Raw genomic sequence first — 20,812 nt, 5'->3', positions numbered from 1 at the left:
TCTTTTTTAATAAATCTGCAAAAATGTCAACAATTCTGTGTTTTTCTGTCAATATGGGGTGCTGTGTGTACATTAATGAAGAAAAAAAAATGAACTTAAATGATTTTAGCAAATGGCTGCAATATAACAAAGAGTGAAAAATTTAAGGGGGTCTGAATACTTTCCGTACCCACTGTATATTAAACATTGAAACAAATAATAAAATTATCTTAGTAAACTTTTAAGATTTGAATACCTAAATGCTTTTTAAATGTGTTTTTGGTTGTGGGACAGCAGTTTTCACCAATTCTGTAGAATGGCCAATGCAAGACATAATTTACTATCAAAAAGCATTGGTGTAAAAACAGTAACACAACAACCTCACTGACTGTATTATCTGCTGCTTTACCAGGGTCTTTTGGGATTCTCAGAGGGTTATTTTACTTACCTCAGTCTTTCTCCTTTTGACCCCCTCCCTGTCCACTCATCCACAGCTTTGTGAAGGAAACCTGATCTTTTGAGTGTCTTTTGTAAATCTAGGTTACTTCTCTATAGAAGCTCTGTTTATTTCACAAAGACAGACATCTGAGCTTAAATAAGTGAGTTTAACCTCAGATTTGGTAAATATGAGTATTGCAGCTTGTTGTCAGAAGATTATTTAAAACAGTTCATTTGTTCTGTACAGTTCTGGTGTCTGAGAGAAACGTTATATCTTACCCAGGCAGCATTTTTGGACATCATGTGACATGAGCAGCTACCTTTTTACCCCATGATTTGAGGCACATGAAAATGCTGTCTGCATTGGCCCATCCAATCACTTACGGGTAGCTTATTATTTCTGTCCGTTATGTTTATTATTTTTATCCATTATCTATAACCCACATGTTCAGACCAGAGCGCCTGCGCTGACGCGTCTGTCAAACGATAAATGCCGACAACAGTCTCGAAGGAAACTCCTCCCTGTTGACAACACGCCGCTCTCATAGCGCAATGGTCTCCTGGATTATTTCTAGGCTTGTGGTGTAAGTCTTTATTCTGCTCTTGAAAAGCATTTTCAATGGGATGCATGAAAATTCAGTGCGTAATCTTTATATGAATAGGTTGTTTTATGAATAGCTTTTTTATGCGTAAACGCAAGGGTTTCTAGGGCAGCGCTTAATTCTAGGCAGAATGAAATCACATATGGTTATGTATCCGGCCCGATTCGTCCTGGTTAGTCTTTTGATTTTTCCGTTTACATGTTGACAGGCTATTTCAAAGGTTACCTTAGGTTACTGTACACCTGCAAGCTAATGGATAATGATGGTTTTCCAAAATAAGAATCTGACACCATGTGGCACGGTGAATTATGTAGGATATCACCCCGTTTTAGCTCAGCTTTTGAAGCTGTTCGTTTTATGTAACACTTTTAAGTGCAGAATCTTCAATTTAGCGGAAATGCACAATGTAGGGTGTCAATATTGAGTCATTGTTTGGAATCGTATGTACAGTAGAGCGGGTCTTTGATGTGTCAGTATAGAAAGACAATGGGATGGTCATCCAGCTGATGGTCACTGAGTTTTCCAGTATTTGGTTTATTTTTTAAATGAACGCATTTTGATGTTTTCCACGTAAATGTCTTTTGTTTAACGCTTCAGTCCTCTTGCTGTGTGTGCAAAATCTCTAAATAGCCGTTCAATTCATTTTAGATCACAATATCCGATGACATTGCACATATGCCAACACTTGTGCTGTAAACTAGCTGTGTGAAAGTCTAAAAATAGGCAACAAACCGGTGTTTTTGCTTGGCATGCCCTAGATAGTCTGCAGTGGGCTCTGTTTGGTCGGAAACGTTTTGTTTTGTGGGTCCCTGACGGTGTCGTTGTGACTCTGGATTCGGTTTGTGGGTCGGTCATTTGATCGGGTCAGAGGCGCAGCTGTTGCTGGGCTCGGGGACCTGGAATAGTGTTGAACTGAAATGCTTAAACACAGGTGCAGGGCACTTCTTTTGGTTATCTGGCACTTTCCAATCACCCATTTAACCTATACAGCAGTGTGAACGGTATTCGTTCCGTCCCATTTGATTTTGATCTTTTCTTTGCGCCCTTGACCAGCATTCACTTGTCGGGTCTATTTTTATCAAGCATGCAGAATGTAAACCTGGAACATAAACGGGGTCGTGCAGATATGTCGGCTGTTTACATGCTACTGTGGCGTTACAATAGGCAAGAACTGAAAGAATAATATTCTGGGCTGAGTAAATGGGAGTCCAGGCCTGCAGTAAAGGGCCCTTATCTCAAATATCAATAATGGAAAGGGAGTGGAGCGGTTTCCTTTCAGGGAAGTGGTGGGCCAGATTGAAGTTATAAGTGGCCATTGTTGTGTCATTTTGTAATACTAGAAATCACGTAACATAGTCGTTAATTTCAGTCACAAATAAACCCTACATAACCATTATATCTTTTCGGAAGAGATGAGCATTTTGCTGTATTTTGTGGTAGGGGAGGCTGGGGTTACTTGTTTTTATTCCAGTGAATATTTTCTCCAAAATGTGTCAATACCCCATTGTTATTGGCCAGGAAAATATTCAAATCTGGTAAATTAATTTAAAACACATTCTATAGCAGGGCGGGTGGGGTATCCACTATTTGGGGTAAGTTGTCACAGATAGAAATTGCTATTTATTGACACTGGCAAAAAAATACATTTGATATTTTAAATTACAATAAAGTGTTACGTAAACATGAAATTAAATGTGAAAAAAATACTTAAATTATCATAAGCTATTTTTAGAGTATTTGAAGTACCTGTATTTACTGACTACTCTGTTTATTGTTAAATAAGTATGAAACGTAATAAATAAAATAACAAAAAAAGCAACAAGTTCGCAATTAATCGCATTCAAAATAAAGGTTTGTCTTTACATAATGTGTGCTGTGTGCTGTGTGCAGTATATTTATATATATACATAAATATACACACATGCATGTATATATTTAAGAAATAAATATAATATATAGAGCTGCAAAATGATTAGTTGCGATTAATCGATTCAAAATAAAAGTTTATGTTTGCGTACTTGATGTGTGTGTGCTGTGTATATTTATGTCTATATAATATGTAAATACACACACATATATGTATATATTTAAAAAAAATTGTATGTAAACACTTGTATATAATTTACATTATATATAAATATTTTATATATAAATCTAACATATTTTTCCTAAATATATACATGTATTTGTGTGTATTTATATAGACATAATAAATATACACAGTGAACACACATCTAGTATGCAAACATAACATTTTATTTTGAACTAATTTTTTTTTTTATTGCGACTAATTGTTTTGCAGCTCTAGTAATATTATTTATGCTTATATTCATATATAATATAAATGATGTATAAATATAAATACATATATAGGTGTAAAGATTTCTTAAATCTACACATGTATGTTTGTGTATTGATATATGCATATACACAGCACATGCTCATGTATTATGTAAACAAACTTTTTTGATGTGATTTGACAGCACTAATTTTGAAATAAAACATATAAAACTCATGTCAGAGTTGTCTATTCGAATTATTTTTCATTTGTTTATCTTAAGCATGTTTTCTGCAATTTTCACAGGCTCATATTTGGTACCCTTTACCCGGCGTACTCCTCATATAAAGCTGTCAAATCGAAAGATGTGAGAGAATATGTAAGTACATCTCTGACATATTTCCATCAGTTGAGTTCATTAACATTAATGTTTATTTGCTTGCTGATTCTGTAAACTTTTACTATTCTGCTTATTTCCAACAGGTGAAATGGATGATGTACTGGATAATATTTGCACTTTTTACTACAGTTGAAGTGATTACTGATATCTTTTTGTGCTGGTGAGTACAATGTGCCATTGCTTTTGTCATTTCCTTTTGTTGGGAATTACCCATATTTTTATTTCTGCTGATGCATGTGGGCAGTATCCAGCATGACACATGAGCATATGATTGTATTTTATTGTCTTTTATTTCTTTTGAAGGCTCCCATTCTACTATGAGCTCAAAATCGCCTTTGTGGTGTGGTTACTTTCCCCGTACACAAAGGGATCCAGTGTGCTGTACAGAAAATTTGTCCACCCTACACTGTCCTCTAAAGAGAAGGTACAGTATTTGATGTGATTTTTCCTTTGTAATGATCTAGTTATTTTTATCCTGTCTAGGCTGTAAAGTATATTCAACTTTCATAGTCTAATACATATTCTAATTTTCTACATATTAAGCAAATGAGCAAACACTTAACAGTGTTTTATAATGCTAACAAACTGAATTGTTAGAGGTGCGGAGGAAGTACCTTTGACTCTTTTTCCTGTAACCGTTCTAAGTTCATTTCCTTGGCTGACGAGGATGAGCGGTGGTAAGGAAATGATACTGTTATTTTCCACAGTCTTTCCTCTGCTTTTTATTCTTGGGGCAGGAAATTCGTCATGAGGACACACTAAGGGCAAATGCATATGACAAACACCAAGAGAGAACGAAAAGTCATTTCAAAAAATGAAAGTGTACAATGAAATAAAACAGTACCATTTTTAATGCAACTGATGAGAAATGTTCTTTATGACTCTTTCTTAGGACATCGATGAATACCTTTGCCAAGCAAAAGATAAAAGCTATGACACCCTGATGCATTTCGGAAGGAAAGGCCTGAATGTGGCGGCAACAGCTGCAGTAATGGCTGCCACTAAGGTAGTAATCTAATACTGATACATTGGTGTTAGAGGAAATGTGCAAAGGCTTAAAGCTCTTGAAGTTTTTGTTCACCTTGTTATCAAAATTTGTTACCAAAATCTGCATATAGATTTGAATGGTTTCATTATTGTCTAGCATTAAACAAAAAATAAACATAATTACATGCATAAATAAAATATAAGGAAACAAATAAATGCATTTTTTCACAAACAAACAAAAAACATTAATAACAGGGATGCAAGTTTACCCTAAATTAAGATACGTTTCAGTACGCGTTGGGGATATTTATAAAATTATATTTTCAATAAATGGGAGAAAAATGTTTATTTGATAATTTCTTATAAGTTACTCTGGTAACAGCGTTGAATTGTTGAGCATGACAAATGCAGTAAACACTACAACTCATGCGAATACTGAAATAATGAGTCCAAATGATTTCAGATATTAAACGTCATAATATTTTCAAATTATCCATTTTTAAAATCTTTTTCAGAAGGAGAAAATCATGTTATAACAGGATTCCGCATCTATAATGAATTGAACATCAATTAAAAAGATGTCAAAATTATGAGTTTACTTTAGGCTTGATATGTTAGATAATAGTTTATCCAACTCCAAAGAATATGGGAGTTATTGCTTAAAAGTATCATTTTGATATATAACTTTTGGGTGCGTATCCCATATTAAATGGTTGTTAGTTTATTTTAGATAATATGTGTTTCTTTTGAAGTCAGTATTTACTATATTCATACCTTATTATAATTTAAGCAGATTGCATAAACAAAACATACTTGCACATCTTCAGGCTGATGTTGTATAAACAAAACAGACTGTTGATGATAATCTAAAACACAGCATGACAGTATTTAGAGCATCTTAAGGATTTCCATCTGACTCTCGGTGTTTTGGATCCAGGGCCAGGGCGTTCTCTCCGAGCGACTCCGCAGTTTCAGCATGCAGGACCTGTCATCTTTCCAGGCAGAGGGCCAGGCAAAGAATGCAAGTTCTGTAACCACTCAAGCTGCAGCCGCGCAGCACAGAACACGCACCATGATGCGCAGCAAATCAGAGACTGGTTACAGCAAGGGTAAGCAATGCCAAGCCAAACGATCAGTGCTGTATTCCTCTTAACCCTTTGAAGAAGCTCCTACAATCAGATTTATGCTAATCTTGTTGGGTTTAGCTGCTTCTCTTAATCATCCGTTACATGCAATTAATTCTTAACCTGAGTGTTGTGGCCCTGCCAGTGTCCTGGGTAAATGTTTGATTAGGAAATTGTTTATTATTCCGTGTTCTTCATCCAGTTTTATTGCGCATTACTGTGATTCAGTATCATGGATAGTTCACTCCAAAAAATACATTCTGGTAAAGTCATGTTGTTTCAAACCATATGAGTTTCTTTCTGCTATAGAACACAAAAATAGATATTTGGCAGAATGATCCTGCTGCTCTTTTACATACAAATAAAGTAAATGGCAATGAGCTATCATTGCTTTAAAAATGATGTAGAAAAGGACCAAAAAGTACCCATACGAGTGTCTGCAGCATTTCAAGTGCTCTGTAGTCATTAATGGCTTTGAGGAACCGAATTAAATTGTCACTCCCACTCTAGCTGTCAAATCTTATTTATATCTGCACACATTTGCATATGGCAAATCACTGACGTTAAACCATGCACGTTTTCACATGCCAAATGTTAATTTTCTCACTTAAAGCTATGGCTTCAAGACGACTTGACTGTTTTTATCGTGTGTGTGTGCGTGTTTTCATTCACTTCCTATTCACTTAAAGGAGAACTCCACTTCCAGATCAACAATTTACAAATAATTTACTCACCCCCTTGTCATCCAAGATGTTCATGTCTTTATAGGAAAAAGCATTTAAGGATTTTTCTCCATATAACAGGCTTCATTGGTGCTCTGAATTTAAACTTCCAAAATGTAGTTTAAATGCAGCTTCAAAGGGCTATAAATGATCCCAGCTGAGGAAGATGGGTCTTATCTAGTGAAATGATCAGTCATTTTTCTTGAAAAATAAAAATTTGTATACTTTTTAAGCACAAAAGCTTGTGTAGTACAGGCTCTGGGATGCACGTCCACGATGCTACGAATTATTGTTGGGTCGTTCTTGAACGATTCGAATCTTTAATGTGACTCGGGAAGAACGAGTTGTCTCAGGGAGTGATTCGTTCAGTCGCGCATGCGCAACATCCTATTAGGTTCTGTACAGGAATTAGTTCACCTGTTTCGAGTCTTTGGGTTTTCTAGTCGTTAGTTCATCTTATGGGGCTGTCACTTGATGAACGAACGACTCGAACCCGAAGACTTGTCAGATAAGAGGTGAGGTGAGCTAATCATAGACTAAAGACCCAGGTAAACAATGAATTAATCTTTTCTGTTTCTTATAGCATTACAGTTTTGTCTTGTTTGTAGTGTGATCAACGTTTGTGTAAGCAGTAGATGTGTTAGAGAAATAACACGTAACATTTTAATTGTATTTTGCTAAAATGAATGAAATGAGAAAGATTTGTTCATTTTGCTGAACGAGACTCAAAGGTCGGTAAAATGATCCGAACTTCCCATCACTACTACGAATCACGTCTAAGTTCATCGTCTGTGTACTCCGGCTCGAAAAGGTAGAGTATGGTGAAAAACTCCATCTTATTTTCTCCTACAACTTCAGAATCGTCCAACATCGTTGTACCTTTTTGTTTGTAAACAGCGTTTGACTTACTTGCACTTTCTTAGTCTTTGCGCGTTCGCTTTGTAAACACTGGGTTCCGCGTGACCTTTCAACGTGATTCAATAGTACGTAGTGTTGTGAACGTGCATCCCAGAGCCTGTGCTACACAAGCTTATGTGCTTAAAAGGTATACAAATTTTTATTTTTGAAAAAAAATGACAGATTGTTTAGCTAGATAAGACCCTTCTTCCTTGACTAGGATTGTTTGAAGCCCTTTGAAGCTGCATTTAAACTTCATTTTGGAAGTTCAAAATCGGGACACCAATGAAGTCCATTATATAGAGAAAAATCCTGAAATGCTTTCCTCAAAAACTATAATTTCTTCACGACTGAAGACATGAACATCTTGGATGACAAGGGGGTGAGTAAATTATTTGTGAATTGTTGTTCTGGAAGTGGACTTCTCCTTTAAGGTAAATGCAAAAGAACTGGTAGGAAATTCTGCTAAAGCTATCCATTTTTGTTCCTCAGATAAAGGAAAGTCATATGAGTTTGGAACTTTTCTTTGAAAAATAAGCATTGTTTTTATCTATTCCACCATACTGTATGTGTCAACAATTCATCAATACATAGCCAAATAACAAGACTTAAAGCGATAGTTCACCCCAAAATGAAAATTACCCCATAATTTAGTCACCCTTAAGCCATCCTAGGTGTATATGACTTTTTTTCTTTCAGATGAATACAGTCGGAGTTATATAAAAAAATGTCCTGGTTTAGACATAAGCAGCTGTTTTTATATGTAAACTTTGTGTGTTTTGACAGAAGCGATACATAACTTAGTTCAGTAATTAGGCGCTATTTGACAGGATTTTAGTGTGCCCACACTTATATACGCACTGGAACACCATGCATATGAAATGTTTAACCAGCAAGGCTTTAAAGCAAATAATGTACTTTTGTGATTGTGAATAAGTGCAGTTTCCTGTGAGTGTAACTCTACTGCTGAGTTAACACATGTGAATGTATGCACAGTATATTGAGACAGAGGTGCCAAAACTGCAACTGATAGAATAGCACAAGACTACAATATTTCTCCAAAAGCAGATGGTGGAGACATTTTTATCGTCCACGATCAAAACATATCGCAAACCCCTACTTGAGGGTGAGTAAAACATGGGGTAGGCCTAATTTTCCATTTTTGGGTGAACTATGCCTTTAAGGCCTGTTCACACTACGAACGATATCTGTAATGATAACTATAATGCTTTAATAATTAGTCTAATGCTATAAGAATATCAAAGTCCACACTATAAAGGGTCATTCAGACAGAATGTTTTGCATTAAACTGCTGCTTTTCCATTGTTTTTCTATGTACAAAAGAAATCAATAGAACAGTATGTTTCGTCATTAGCAGTATTGTCTTTCACACAGTGTCAAAACTAACTATGGTAACTCAATAGCTTCTGTCATTCAGCTTTGCATGAGTTTCAAGTCTTTCATAATGACATTATATAACACTTTGGCTTAATATTAAAATCATCAGAATAGAGAGTATAAGTGCAGTTGGAGTCACAATCTGTGTTTTGATGTGCTGTTGTAATGGTACAGGCCATGATTTTGACATGACCGAATATGAGATGTTGAATTTGGAGCAATATGCTTCCATTGAGCCTCCTGGTCCGCTGACACCCACCCCGGCTCCATCCCAGCCCACTCCACCTCATCCTGAGCCCACAACTCCAGTGCTTTCCCCTTATGAGTCCTTCCAGGATAAATCCGCATCCCAACCCATAGCCTCAGAGGAGCCTGAGGAGAAGGAGGAATTTGCCTCATCTGCTTCGGCCCAATTCAGATTTAAGAGGCGTGCCCCTGAGGTACCCCTGTTTTCTGATAGTTAGCTGCTGATTTGCCTGGCTGCAATGAGCTAACTGTTAGCTTGTTGTGACTAACCCACTAAATCACTAACCAATGCTGCTGAGAGTCAGCTGAGTGAGTCTCTAATGAGTCTGACACTCTCACCTCTGATCACAACTAGCATTCGGTTACAATGAGTCATAGGAGAGACGTGGCTGTCTAAAATGGCAGGGAAAGATGACTCAATACTTTTTGATGGATGAGAGACATCGTTACACACATATTTGTTTATAACATAAATCTCACAAAAGGTCAGTTTTGAAAATGCTACTTAGCTGACAAATTTTTGTTATTGAATAGTCTTTTGTTATTGTCTCTGATTGTTCTTTTCTGCTGGTAAAAGGTTCTTTATAGTGGAAAAAGGTTATTTTGATTATTAAGGAAAAAAATAGAGACTGTTCACTGAGGAACCCAAAATGTTCTAGCCTAGTTTCCATAATCGATTGTGCTATTTTCCTATTTATCACTGTGAAGCTGCTTTGACACAATCTGTATTGTATAAAGTGCTTAGTAGTGACTTGACCTCTGACGACCCCCTTACAGTGGACCATATTTTGTTGTGGTGGTGGTACTATGACTTCTCCAGAACTGGTCAGGTGTCAGCTGACCTGGAATCATGGGATGGGATTTCATTTGTAGATGTTGATCAGAGTTGCTCTGCCCTGTAAAGAACTGAGTTTGCTGCTTATAAGAATTGTCTGGTATGAACCATGCTTTGAATGGAAAAAAAACCCCAAAAACAAACAACTCATTGCACCCAAGATTAAGAATTAGTGACTTGCATAATGCTGCAAGAGCTACACAGGCATCTCTCAAAACCTTGATGTTCATCACTTTACTGTAATTGTCTATAAATGGAGAAAGTTCAGCACTGTTGCGTGTCCCCTAACAATCACTGCAAGAGTGCCATAATGTCATATGTTGATTCATTTCAGTATTCCTGCTGCTGCTTTTTACAGAGGTGTGGATGGACAGGAGTAGCATCTAAACACACACACACATTAATTTTTTTTTCTTGTAATTGTGATTTCATATCTAAAAATGTAGACTATTTCTTGTACTTGTGATCTTATTTCTCGTTATTATATAAATAATTTATATTATATGAATTATTATACACGTTATTTCTCACAATGGTGACACTTTTAACATAATTTCTTACAATTAATTACAAAGACTTTATATTACGCAATTGTAAATATATTTTGTAACTGCAGTTTTATATCTCACAGTTACATTTTTATTTCTCTGAACTGCGAATTTGTTTCACAACTGCAACATCTGTGTTGGATATTTTGACTTTTCTTACAATAGTGACCTTTTTCACATACGTTCTTACAATTATTTAAATGACTTTATATTCCACAATGACTTTACTTCTTGTAATTGTATATATATTTTGTAAGTGCAGTTTTCTACTTCACAGTTGGAACATCTTTCTTGTAATTTCAACTTTAATTCTTGTAATTGTGACCATATCCCACAATTCTGACTGACTTTCTTGTAATTGCAACTTGGTGTCATAATTGCAACATATTTCTTGTAATTTTGACTATATCCAACAATTTTGACTTGATCTTGATCTTGTAATTGTGACTTTGTTTTTTAAATTCAACATCTTCCTTTTAATTTTAACTTTAATTCTTGTAACTATGACTATTTCTCACAATTCTGACTTTTTGTCATTGTGACTTGGTTTTAATAATTACAACGTATTTCTTGTCATTTCAACTTTAATTGTTGTAATTGTGACTGTATCCCACAATTCTTACTGACTTTATTTCTTGTAATTCCGAATTGGTGTCATAATTGCAACATATTTCTTGTAATTTTGACTTTAAGTCTTGTAATTGTGACTATATCCCACAATTATGACTTTATTTCTTGTAATTGTGACTTTGCTGTTATAATTGCAACATCTTTCTTGTAATTTCAACTTTAATTCTTGTAATTGTGACTATATCCCACAATTCTGACTTTATTTCTTGTAATTGCGACTTTGTTTCATAATTCCAACATCTTTCTTGTAATTTCAACTTTAATTCTTGTAATTGTGACTATATTCCACAATTCTGACTTTACTTCTTGTAATTGCAACTTGGTTTCATAATTACAACGTATTTCTTGTAATTGTGACAGTATCCAACAACTTTGGCTTTATTTCTTGTAATTGCAATATCACGTTCATAATTGCAGATGAATCACATTCGATTATGAGTGCGATTTTGCGTAGCTTTTCACCAGCTTTACTAAGAAGGAGATGTGCATGACAATCGGATGCGATTTATCATGCAGCCCTACTTTATTTCTTGTAATTGCGACTTGGTTTCATAATTGCAAAATCTTGTAATTTCAACTTTAATTCTTGTAATTGTGACTATATCCAAAAATGTTGGCTTTTTTTCATAATTACATCTTTCTTGTAATTTTGACTTTATTTCTTGTAATTGTGACTGTATCCCACAATTTTGACTTTAGATCTTGTTATTGTGACTTTGTTTTTATAATGGCAACATCTTTCTTTTAATTTTAACTTTAATTCTTGTAATTATGACTATATCCCACAATTCTGACTTTATTTCTTGTAATTGTGACTTTGTTTCATAATTTCAACATCTTTCTTGTAATTTCATGTTAAATTCTTGTAGTTGTGACCATATCCCACAATTTTGAATTTATTTCTTGTAATTTTGTCATGGTTAATTGCAACGTTTTCTTGTAATTTTGGCTTTAAGTCTTGTAATTGTGAGTATATCCAACAATTTTGTATTTATTTCTTGCAATTGCAACTTGGTTTTATAATTCCCACATTTCTTGTAATTTCAACTTTATTTCTTGTAATTGCAATATCGCGTTCATAATTGCAGATGAATCGTATTTGATTATGAACACGATTTTGCGTAGCTTTTCACCAGCTTTACTGAGGAGATGCACACGACAATCGCATGCGATTTATCGTACAGCCCTACTTTATTTCTTGTAATTTCGACTTGGTTTCATAATTGCAACATCTTGTAATTTCAACTTTAATTCTTGTAATTAATATCCAAAAATGTTGGCTTTATTTCTTGTAATTGCAACATATTTCTTGTCATTTTTGCGTTTATTCTTGTAATTGTCACTATATCCCACAATTTTGAGTTTATTTCTTGTAATTGTGACCTTGTCTCACAATTGCAACTTTATTTCTCTTAACCTCATAATCACTCAATTCTGGCTTTACATTTCACAATCACTTTACTTTGATTTTAAAAATCTATAATTAAAAAAACCCTTCACAATTACCTTTTTATTTTTGATGCCATGTCTACACTAGGCCAGACTGTTGTCGTGCTGAACCTTGAGGCTGTTTACACTAAATGTGTCAAAGCGAAAGTTCCAAATGCATTTTGTCCTGTTGTCGGAAGTAGCGTAAACGCGTAGAGTACATCAGAAATAGAACAGGGAATTAATTTACTGTCTGTGCCTCAGAGTTTTACTGATTATAATGGGTTTACTTTGATTTTGTTGCATCACTTGTATCCAGTGTAGACACAATGTGGGAAATTTGCTTCCATAGATTGCTAACACCCAGTGTTTTGTGTTGTTTTGTTTTGTGTGAACATCATTTTATTCTTTTATGATCCAATGCTAGTGGACCGGTAAACCTATGATCATACCACAAATACAACCAACCTAACTGACTAAAAACAGGCCTTTGTACACAAAGCATGTTCAGTCATGCATTCTCAGATCATGTTTGTCTTTCCTTAGATTGGCACGTCACAGAAATATCCATGCCCTTGCTCATGTTGATCTGATCTTGTGATCATGTTGATCATGTTGTGATCAGACGAACTGCATTCTGATTGGAACTGCTGGTTCACTGATTGACTTATTTGTTTGATACATTGTCTCATATATCTTCTCTTTCACTCTCAGCCTCCTCCTAGATCCCTAAGACCCGTCACCCGATCCAGATCAAAGAACGCCCTCTCTTCGGACACTGAAGCCATGTGACTGTGCATATGCTCCAAGAGCGCTTTAGCTGTCTTACCTGCAACCTGAGGAGACGCAACAAGAGAAGGCAGAGAAAAAAAAGGAATGCAGCCAAAATGTTCAAATATTCAAAAGCAGCCTTGCTCTGTAATGAGGTAACCAAAGCGATGTGCAACCTTTCGCTTCTGATCTTTGACACTCAAGGGGGAGGGAATTCATTTAGGTAACACGTTCGTGTACATACTGCTGCTCTGAGACTCTTTGGGAGTTATTAAACTTGTTTTGTATATATTTATGGTATGTTTGAGTGTAGACTGATTTCTTGGTATGATTTTGGGAGAAACAAACGCATGCACGTCGTCTCCAGTCACCCATCCATAACCACTGCACACAGTCATAATAGTTATTGTTTATGAACATACTTTATTTTTAGGGGGACTGCACTCATTTTGGGTCACCTAAAGCCCGCTCGACAACTACTGAGCAGCAAGGTGTTTCCGAATCAGTCTTTCTTAGAACAGCGAAGTAGTACTGCACTGATGTGGTAGGTGTGTTTGACAGCAAACATAACATTTATTTCATGATTTATGTGTTAACAAATACAAGCGTTCATCTGTAAAGAGGGATTTTTAATACAAGCTTGTAGTTGAACCAAAAAAGGTATTGATCACAATACCTAACGTGATTTGTGATTTAAAATAGATGGACAAAGTGCAATGGATTTTACAGTTCTTCGAAACTTTCAATAGTTCAGCTATAAACTTAAAATATTGTGCTGTAACTTCATATACGTATAAAGCTAATCAGTAACCGTCTTGTTTAAAATGCACTAAAAAGCTTTCCTACACAGAAAGAGGCAATTAAGTTGGTATTTGTTTATAGATGTTCTTATTTTACTTCATTACATTAATTATTAGTCATGTACAGTTTATTTTATCATTTCAAAACACAGCGCTGATTGATCAGCATGAAATTTCACATATTTTGAAGTAATTCTAAATGGATTGTTTATCCAAAAATGAAAATTCTGTCATCAATTACTCACCCTCATGTTGTTCCAAACATGTAAGACTTTGTTCATCCTCAGAACACAAATTAAGGTATTTTTGATGAAAACAAGCTTTCTTACCCTGCATAGACAGCAATGGTACTACCACATTCAAGGCCAAGAAACAAAGTACATTGATAAATTAGTCCATGTAACATTAGTGGTTTAACTGTATGTGTGCAAAGAAAACAAAAATAACGACTTTTCAAACATTTCTTCTCTTCTGTGTCGCGTCCATTCCTCTGCTTGCAAACAAACCGCACCACAACCACAGCGCATCCGGGTTCTACGTCAGTTATTTTTGTTTTCTTTGCGTGCGAAATATTCTCGTCTCTTCATAACATTACGGTTAAACCACAGATGTCATATGGACTATTTTATCGATGTTTCTGAGCCTTGAACGTTGTAGTTTCGTTGCTGTCTACAGGGTCAGGAAACTCTCAGATTTTACAAAAAAAAAATCTTAATGCATGTTCCGAAGATGAACGAAGGTCTTACGAGTTTGGAACGACATGAGGGTGAGTAATTAATGAAAGAATTTTCATTTTTTTGTGTTAACTTTACCTTAAAACTGAATGTTTTCTGTTATTTCTTTGCTTGCTTCTTAAACCTCTTCATTTGCTTGATGTTGCATGTATTCACATTGACGATTTGAATGTGTCTCACTTTTTGGCCTCCACTTTCTGAACGTGTTCAGTATTAAGTACCTTATCAGAGTTGAGCAGGCGTTAGTGGTGATTTGGTACAACACAAAGCGGGTCCTTCAGTTAGTGTAGTCGTTTTAGTTTTGTAGCATTCACAGATTTAGTCATATGAGGAGGAACAAATGTCTGAAAACACTGTGCAATTACATTAGCGTGTATCACTAAGAAACTCACAGTTTGCCGTTGTATCATTCCTGATCACAGTCGAGAGTAAGTTGTAAATCTCTATGGACTATCAAACACATAGCAAACACAGCTGGATCTTAGAACATTCTATCCACCTTTTTTCCTCAACGCGATAGTAAGCCTATGGGCGAGACTTCCGGTTCATTCCGCTATAGGGAAATTACGAAAAGAATAACAGCGTGCAGTAAACGGTAAAACTGTTTGCTCTACAAACCAGTGTGTTCATAATTAAGATAATACGCAAAAATAATATAATAAATCACACCAATTTGCACGAGCTGTTTTGTACATGAATGAGACCGGAAGCCAGACCCATAAAATTTACAAACTCTTACAGGAAGAAAAAGGTGGATATTTAGAACGCTTTTCACAATGTGTTTTATACTGTGAGAATGATGACAATCCTAATCTCATAAACGTGCTTTGTCAAATTACAGATTTTATGTGTTTGAGATCTTGTAGCTGTTCAGATGCTTATATCACTGACAAAATATCTGGCTCAGGAACTGTTTTTGTCATTTTATCACACTTTTATTATTTAGACTTGATATTTTGACTTTTATTATTTAGAAATTATCTACAATGTGAACTGAAAAAATCATTGGAATAGTGATAATCTGGTTGGCTTTTTGTTGGCTTTGTGTTTCCAGTATTTACAGCGAGATTAAAATCCAGCATTTTCTCTGTAAAATGGTATGATTTTGAAGTGCTCTGTGTGGAACCATCTTTGGCCTTTTACAGCATATAAAAACAGCTGACTGTTGCTTCTTTGAATATTCAGGTCATTAAAGGCACAACCTTTGAAACTTCATACCGTGTGAAGAGCAGTTTAGATGTGCGTATAGTCATTCAGTGGGAAAATAGCTATTTATGAACCCATTTTAATATTAACAAAATGGTGTCCAAAATGAATCTCGTGGACTACTTTCTGAATTCTCAATTTTCGAATATGAAAGTGAGACATTACATATGCATGCTTAATCATGTCAGATGAATTTATGTTTTTAAATTCAGGGACTTGAGTAGAGGCTGTGCCTTTAAAGACTAGAAAAGTCCATTTGGAACTGAACTATCGTGTATTTTTGAGTTGTTTGTGCCAGGTTGTTCTGATTAGGAGAGTCAAAATGTCTTTTCACCATTCTGTTATTAAAACATAGCGGCTTGCAGCATCTCCATAAAAAAAGTATTTCCATATTCCGCAGCTGTCACATCTGGCAGGCCAGAATTTACTGCATCTCAATGTTCTCAAGTCCTTTACTGAATAAATCTTGAGTGGAAAAAGACAGAAGTTGATGTAAAAGAGTGAAATGATCTCTGTTAAAAAAAAATGTATTGGCATTCAACGATTAAAAGGTGAATGTGAAATGTGTCTTGTGATTTATTTAATCTGCAGAATACAAGATTCACTTTTATTTTCTCCCATGATCTGGTCTAAATAATAGTTACAAATGAAAGACTTAATTGTATAATCTACACTACCAGTCAAAAGTTTTTGAACAGTAAGATTTTAATGTTTTTCTTCTGCTCACCAAACCTGCATTTATTTGATCCAACGTACAGAAAAAACAGTACTTTTTTTTTTAGTATTTAAAAGAACTGCTTTCTTTTTGAATATATTTTAATTTATTTCTTTGATTTCAAAGCTGAATTTTTAGCATCATTATTCCAGTCACATGATCCTTCAGAAATCATTCTAACATTCTGATTTGCTGCTCAAAAAACATTTATTATTATTATTAAGTTAAAAACAGCTGAGTGGAATTTTTTCAGGTTTCAGGTTTGATGAATAGAAAGTTCAGAAGAACAGCATTTATCTAAAATAGAAATCTTTTGTCACATTATAAATGTCTCTATCATCACTTCTGGTCAATTTAAAGCGTCCTTGCTAAATAAAACTATTAATTTCTATCATTTGTTCCCCCCCACAAAATAAATAAAAAATCATACCGACTCCAGTCTTTTGAATGGTATAGTGTATAATGATACAAAACCTTTTTATTCTATTTGGATCTTTTTATTCATCAAAGAAACCTGGAAAAAATGTACTCGACTGTTTTAAATATTGACAAAAATAATCATAAATATTGTTTCTTGAACAGCAAATCAGCATATTAGAGTGATTTCTGAAGGATCATATGACTGGAGTAATAATGCTGAAATTTTAGCTTTGATCACAGAAATAAATTACATTTTGAAATATATTCAAATAGAAAGCAGTTATTTTAAATAATAAAAATATTTTTACAATATTACTGCTTTTGCTGTATTTTGGATAAAAAAAATGCAGGCTTGGTGAGCAGAAGAGACTTCTTTAAAAAAACATTAAAAAAAATCTTACAAAAACTTTTGACTGGTAGTGTAGATTGTATAATTATAATTATAGAATTGTTATGAATTTTCATTGTTATGTGTTTTCAGTATTTCATCAATAAACATTTAATTTAAATTCATTTCTGAAACCAACTGCATTGCATTAAAATGCAGAAAACTAATAATCCTAAATTCCTAATATAACTAAATATTTCTGTAACAAATTGAAATAAATAAAAGGAAATAAACTGTAACAATTGAAAATTTATTCAGGAGCAGTTAAACATGAATCCTCAACGTATTCTTAAATAGTGCATTCATACACAATTGTATTATGCTGTTATTTGCTTAAACACTGGACAGAATAAGGTTAGGATGGTTTTACACTTTCAGGTTCACTCTATCATGGTATTTCTGGTATGGGTCGTTGAGATACCAGTTTCTTCTTTTCCAATAGGGTGTTGTCATCTTGTCCAGCAATTTACATTGAGTTTTATTACAGAATACATGTTCTCTGAGGCGCTTCTTGCGGGCTGCTGACTTCTTCCACAGCTTTTTCTTATATCCAGCCTAAAAAACAACAGTATTATTGAACACATGAAGAACCAGTTTCAGTTCAGGTGTGTAGGCTGGACTATATACAGGTGCATCTCAATAAATTAGAATGTCGTGGAAAACTTCATTTATTTTGTGTATTAAATAAATTCACTGCACACAGACTGAAGTAGTTTAAGTCTTTGGTTCTGTTAATTGTGATGATTTTGGCTCACATTTAACAAAACCCCACCAATTCACTATCTTAACAAATTAGAATATGGTGACATGCCAATCAGTTAATCAACTCAAAACACCTGCAAAGGTTTCCTGAGCCTTCAAAATGGTCTCTCAGTTTGGTTCACTAGGCTACACAATCTTGGGGAAGACTGCTGATCTGACAGTTGTCCAGAAGACAATCACTGACACCCTTCACAAAGAGGGTACGCCACAAACGTTCATTGCCAAAGAAGCTGGCTGTTCACAGAGTGCTGTATCCAAGCATGTTAACAGAAAGTTGAGTGGAAGGAAAAAGATGCACAACCAACTGAGAGAAGCGCAGCCTTGAGAGGCTTGTCAAGCAAAATCGATTCAAGAATTTGGGTGAACTTCACAAGGAATGGACTGAGGCTGGGGTCAAGGCATCAAGAGCCACCACACACAGACGTGTCAAGGAATTTGGCTACAGTTGTATTCCTCTTGTTAAGCCACTCCTGAACCACAGACAACGTCAGAGGCGTCTTAGCTGGGCTAAGGAGAAGAAATGGACTGTTGCCCAGTGGTCCAAAGTCCTCTTTTCAGATGAGAGCAAGTTTTGTATTTCATTTGGAAACCAAGGTTTCCACAGTCTGTGATGATTTGGGGTGCAATGTCATCTGCTGGTGTTGGTCCACTGGGTTTTTTGAAAACCAAAGTCACTGCCCCCGTTTACCAAGAAATTTTACAGCACTTCATGCTTCCTTCTGCTGACCAGCTTTTTAAAGATGCTGATTTCATTTTCCAGCAGGATTTGGCACCTGCCAAAATCACCAAAAGTTGGTTAAATGACCATGGTGTTGGTGTGCTTGACTGGCCAGCAAACTCACCAGACCTGAACCCCACAGAGAATCTATGGGGTACTGTCAAGAGGAAAATGAGAAACAAGAGAACAAAAAAAGCAGATGAGCTGAAGGCCACTGTCAAAGAAACCTGGGCTTCCATACCACCTCAGCAGTGCCACAGACTGATCACCTCCATGCCACGCCGAATTGAGGCAGTAATTAAAGAAAAAGGAGCCCCTACCAAGTACTGAGTACATATACAGTAAATGAACATACCTTCCAGAAGGCCAACGTATTCTAATTTGTTGAGAGTGAATTGGTGGGTTTTTGTTAATTAAATGTGAGCCAAAATCATCACAATTAAAAGAACCAAAGACTTAAACTACTTCAGTCTGTGTGCACTGAATTTATTTAATACACGAGTTTCACAGTTTGAGTTGAATTACTGAAATAAATGAACTTTCCCACGACATTCTAATTTATTGAGATGCACCTGTAAATACCAAATTGGATTTTGAACATGATGCCCAATAATTGTATGATAGCTCTGAAAAATATGTGAGCAGGAAATTACCTTTCTCCTCACCCACAGACCACAGTGTAGCCTGAGAAACCTTTGAACAACCGACTTGACAGACTTCCTCTTGCCTTTCCTCAGACTGTAGTATGTCAAGTTCCTGACCGGCTGGAGCATCAGTGAAGGGATGAGGGGCGTTACTCTGCAGAACAGAGAAGATCATAATTAGAAAATAAGGAAATATTCTTTAATGGCTGTGTACGCACAATAAACAGAATAATATACACATTTGCAGAGATATAAAAGAATAAGGTCTTACCGATTGAGCAGGCTGGTCTGTTGGAGTGAAGCAGTGGGATGAGCAGCAGGCAGTGGTTTACAGACATGTCTCTGTACTACAGCTGAGAAGCGAGCTGTCTGTGTGAGTCTGAGACAGTCTCTGCCTAAAACCGACAGCGGTCTCAGCAAACCTGATCACCAGAGAAAGAACGAACTCTAGTTTACAGATCACAGCCACATGAATACAATACAGTGTTTATGGACGTTTTGTATTGTCTAATTTTACAGTAGCGTGACATACAAATGTAATTCATCACATTTTTCACATTCTACTAAGATATAAAGACGATGCAACAGAAAGACATATAATAAAGTCGAATGCAAACGCAATAAATTGTGGAGGAAAATGTGTCCAGTGCGCACTCGTCCTTCACATACTGTGGCAGATACAGGACATTTTAATTGCATATTCCAATGCACGCCAAATTTAAAAGTCTATAGAAAACTCGTATTCATTTTTAGCAACATATTTCTAAACTTACAACTTAAATATGCACATTTCATACCTGACAGACCTCTCGTCAAGGTGGCCGCCATCTTAAACGCCACTGACGCCGCATCAACTACAGTGGCCTGATAGGACAAACAGAACGCGCTGCGAAAACACAGAACACGGGGTAGCAAAAGGTCCTGCCAAAAATGACCTAAAACTGATTACCAGACATGAAATAAGCCTAATATGTCTGCTCTTTTTATATTCATCTAAATCTAGATAACTGTGAAGAATAATACTTGTGTAAACGGATGCTGGCTTTGTTAAAAAAAATTCATAATAATATTAATAATAATAATAATGATGATAACAATAAACGCCACTGAGAAAATATATTTATATATATTTATATATATAG

The 20,812-nt window shown here is 35.4% G+C and overlaps 2 protein-coding genes across 2 annotated transcripts; one reads left to right on the top strand and one right to left on the bottom strand.

Annotated features, from left to right (window-relative positions):
• Positions 1-760: 760 nt before the first annotated feature.
• reep1 (receptor accessory protein 1) lies at positions 761-16,586 on the top strand. The gene is made up of 8 exons (XM_051133796.1): positions 761-1,001; positions 3,604-3,676; positions 3,781-3,857; positions 4,001-4,121; positions 4,590-4,703; positions 5,622-5,793; positions 9,000-9,265; positions 13,227-16,586. The coding sequence occupies exons 1-8, from the start codon at positions 970-972 to the stop codon at positions 13,302-13,304; spliced, it is 933 nt and encodes a 310-aa protein (XP_050989753.1). The 5' UTR covers positions 761-969; the 3' UTR covers positions 13,305-16,586.
• A 1,189-nt stretch (positions 16,587-17,775) lies between these two features.
• Positions 17,776-20,594, bottom strand: mrpl35 (mitochondrial ribosomal protein L35). Its single transcript, XM_051133798.1, has 4 exons — positions 20,468-20,594; positions 19,942-20,092; positions 19,680-19,824; positions 17,776-18,101 (listed from the first exon to the last, which is right to left on the bottom strand). Exons 1-4 carry the CDS (start codon positions 20,496-20,498, stop codon positions 17,913-17,915), a joined length of 516 nt encoding a protein of 171 aa, XP_050989755.1. The 5' UTR covers positions 20,499-20,594; the 3' UTR covers positions 17,776-17,912.
• Between the last annotated feature and the right edge of the window lie 218 nt (positions 20,595-20,812).

Source organism: Labeo rohita, chromosome 17 (genome assembly GCF_022985175.1).
Source record: "Labeo rohita strain BAU-BD-2019 chromosome 17, IGBB_LRoh.1.0, whole genome shotgun sequence".
Taxonomy (NCBI): Eukaryota; Metazoa; Chordata; class Actinopteri; order Cypriniformes; family Cyprinidae; genus Labeo; species Labeo rohita.
The sequence above is the reverse complement of the archived record's forward strand: the minus strand, read 5'-3'. Positions and strand labels throughout refer to the sequence as shown.

Coding starts and splice junctions, on each gene's coding strand:
- reep1 (XM_051133796.1), top strand. CDS start 970: ATGGTCTCCTGGATTATTTCTAGGCTTGTGGT. Junction 3,677..3,780: donor CGAAAGATGTGAGAGAATAT/GTAAGTACATCT, acceptor TATTTCCAACAG/GTGAAATGGATGATGTACTG. Junction 9,266..13,226: donor TTAAGAGGCGTGCCCCTGAG/GTACCCCTGTTT, acceptor TTTCACTCTCAG/CCTCCTCCTAGATCCCTAAG.
- mrpl35 (XM_051133798.1), bottom strand. CDS start 20,498: ATGGCGGCCACCTTGACGAGAGGTCTGTCAG. Junction 20,093..20,467: donor CTTGACGAGAGGTCTGTCAG/GTATGAAATGTG, acceptor TCTGGTGATCAG/GTTTGCTGAGACCGCTGTCG. Junction 18,102..19,679: donor GTCTGTGGGTGAGGAGAAAG/GTAATTTCCTGC, acceptor GTTGTTTTTTAG/GCTGGATATAAGAAAAAGCT.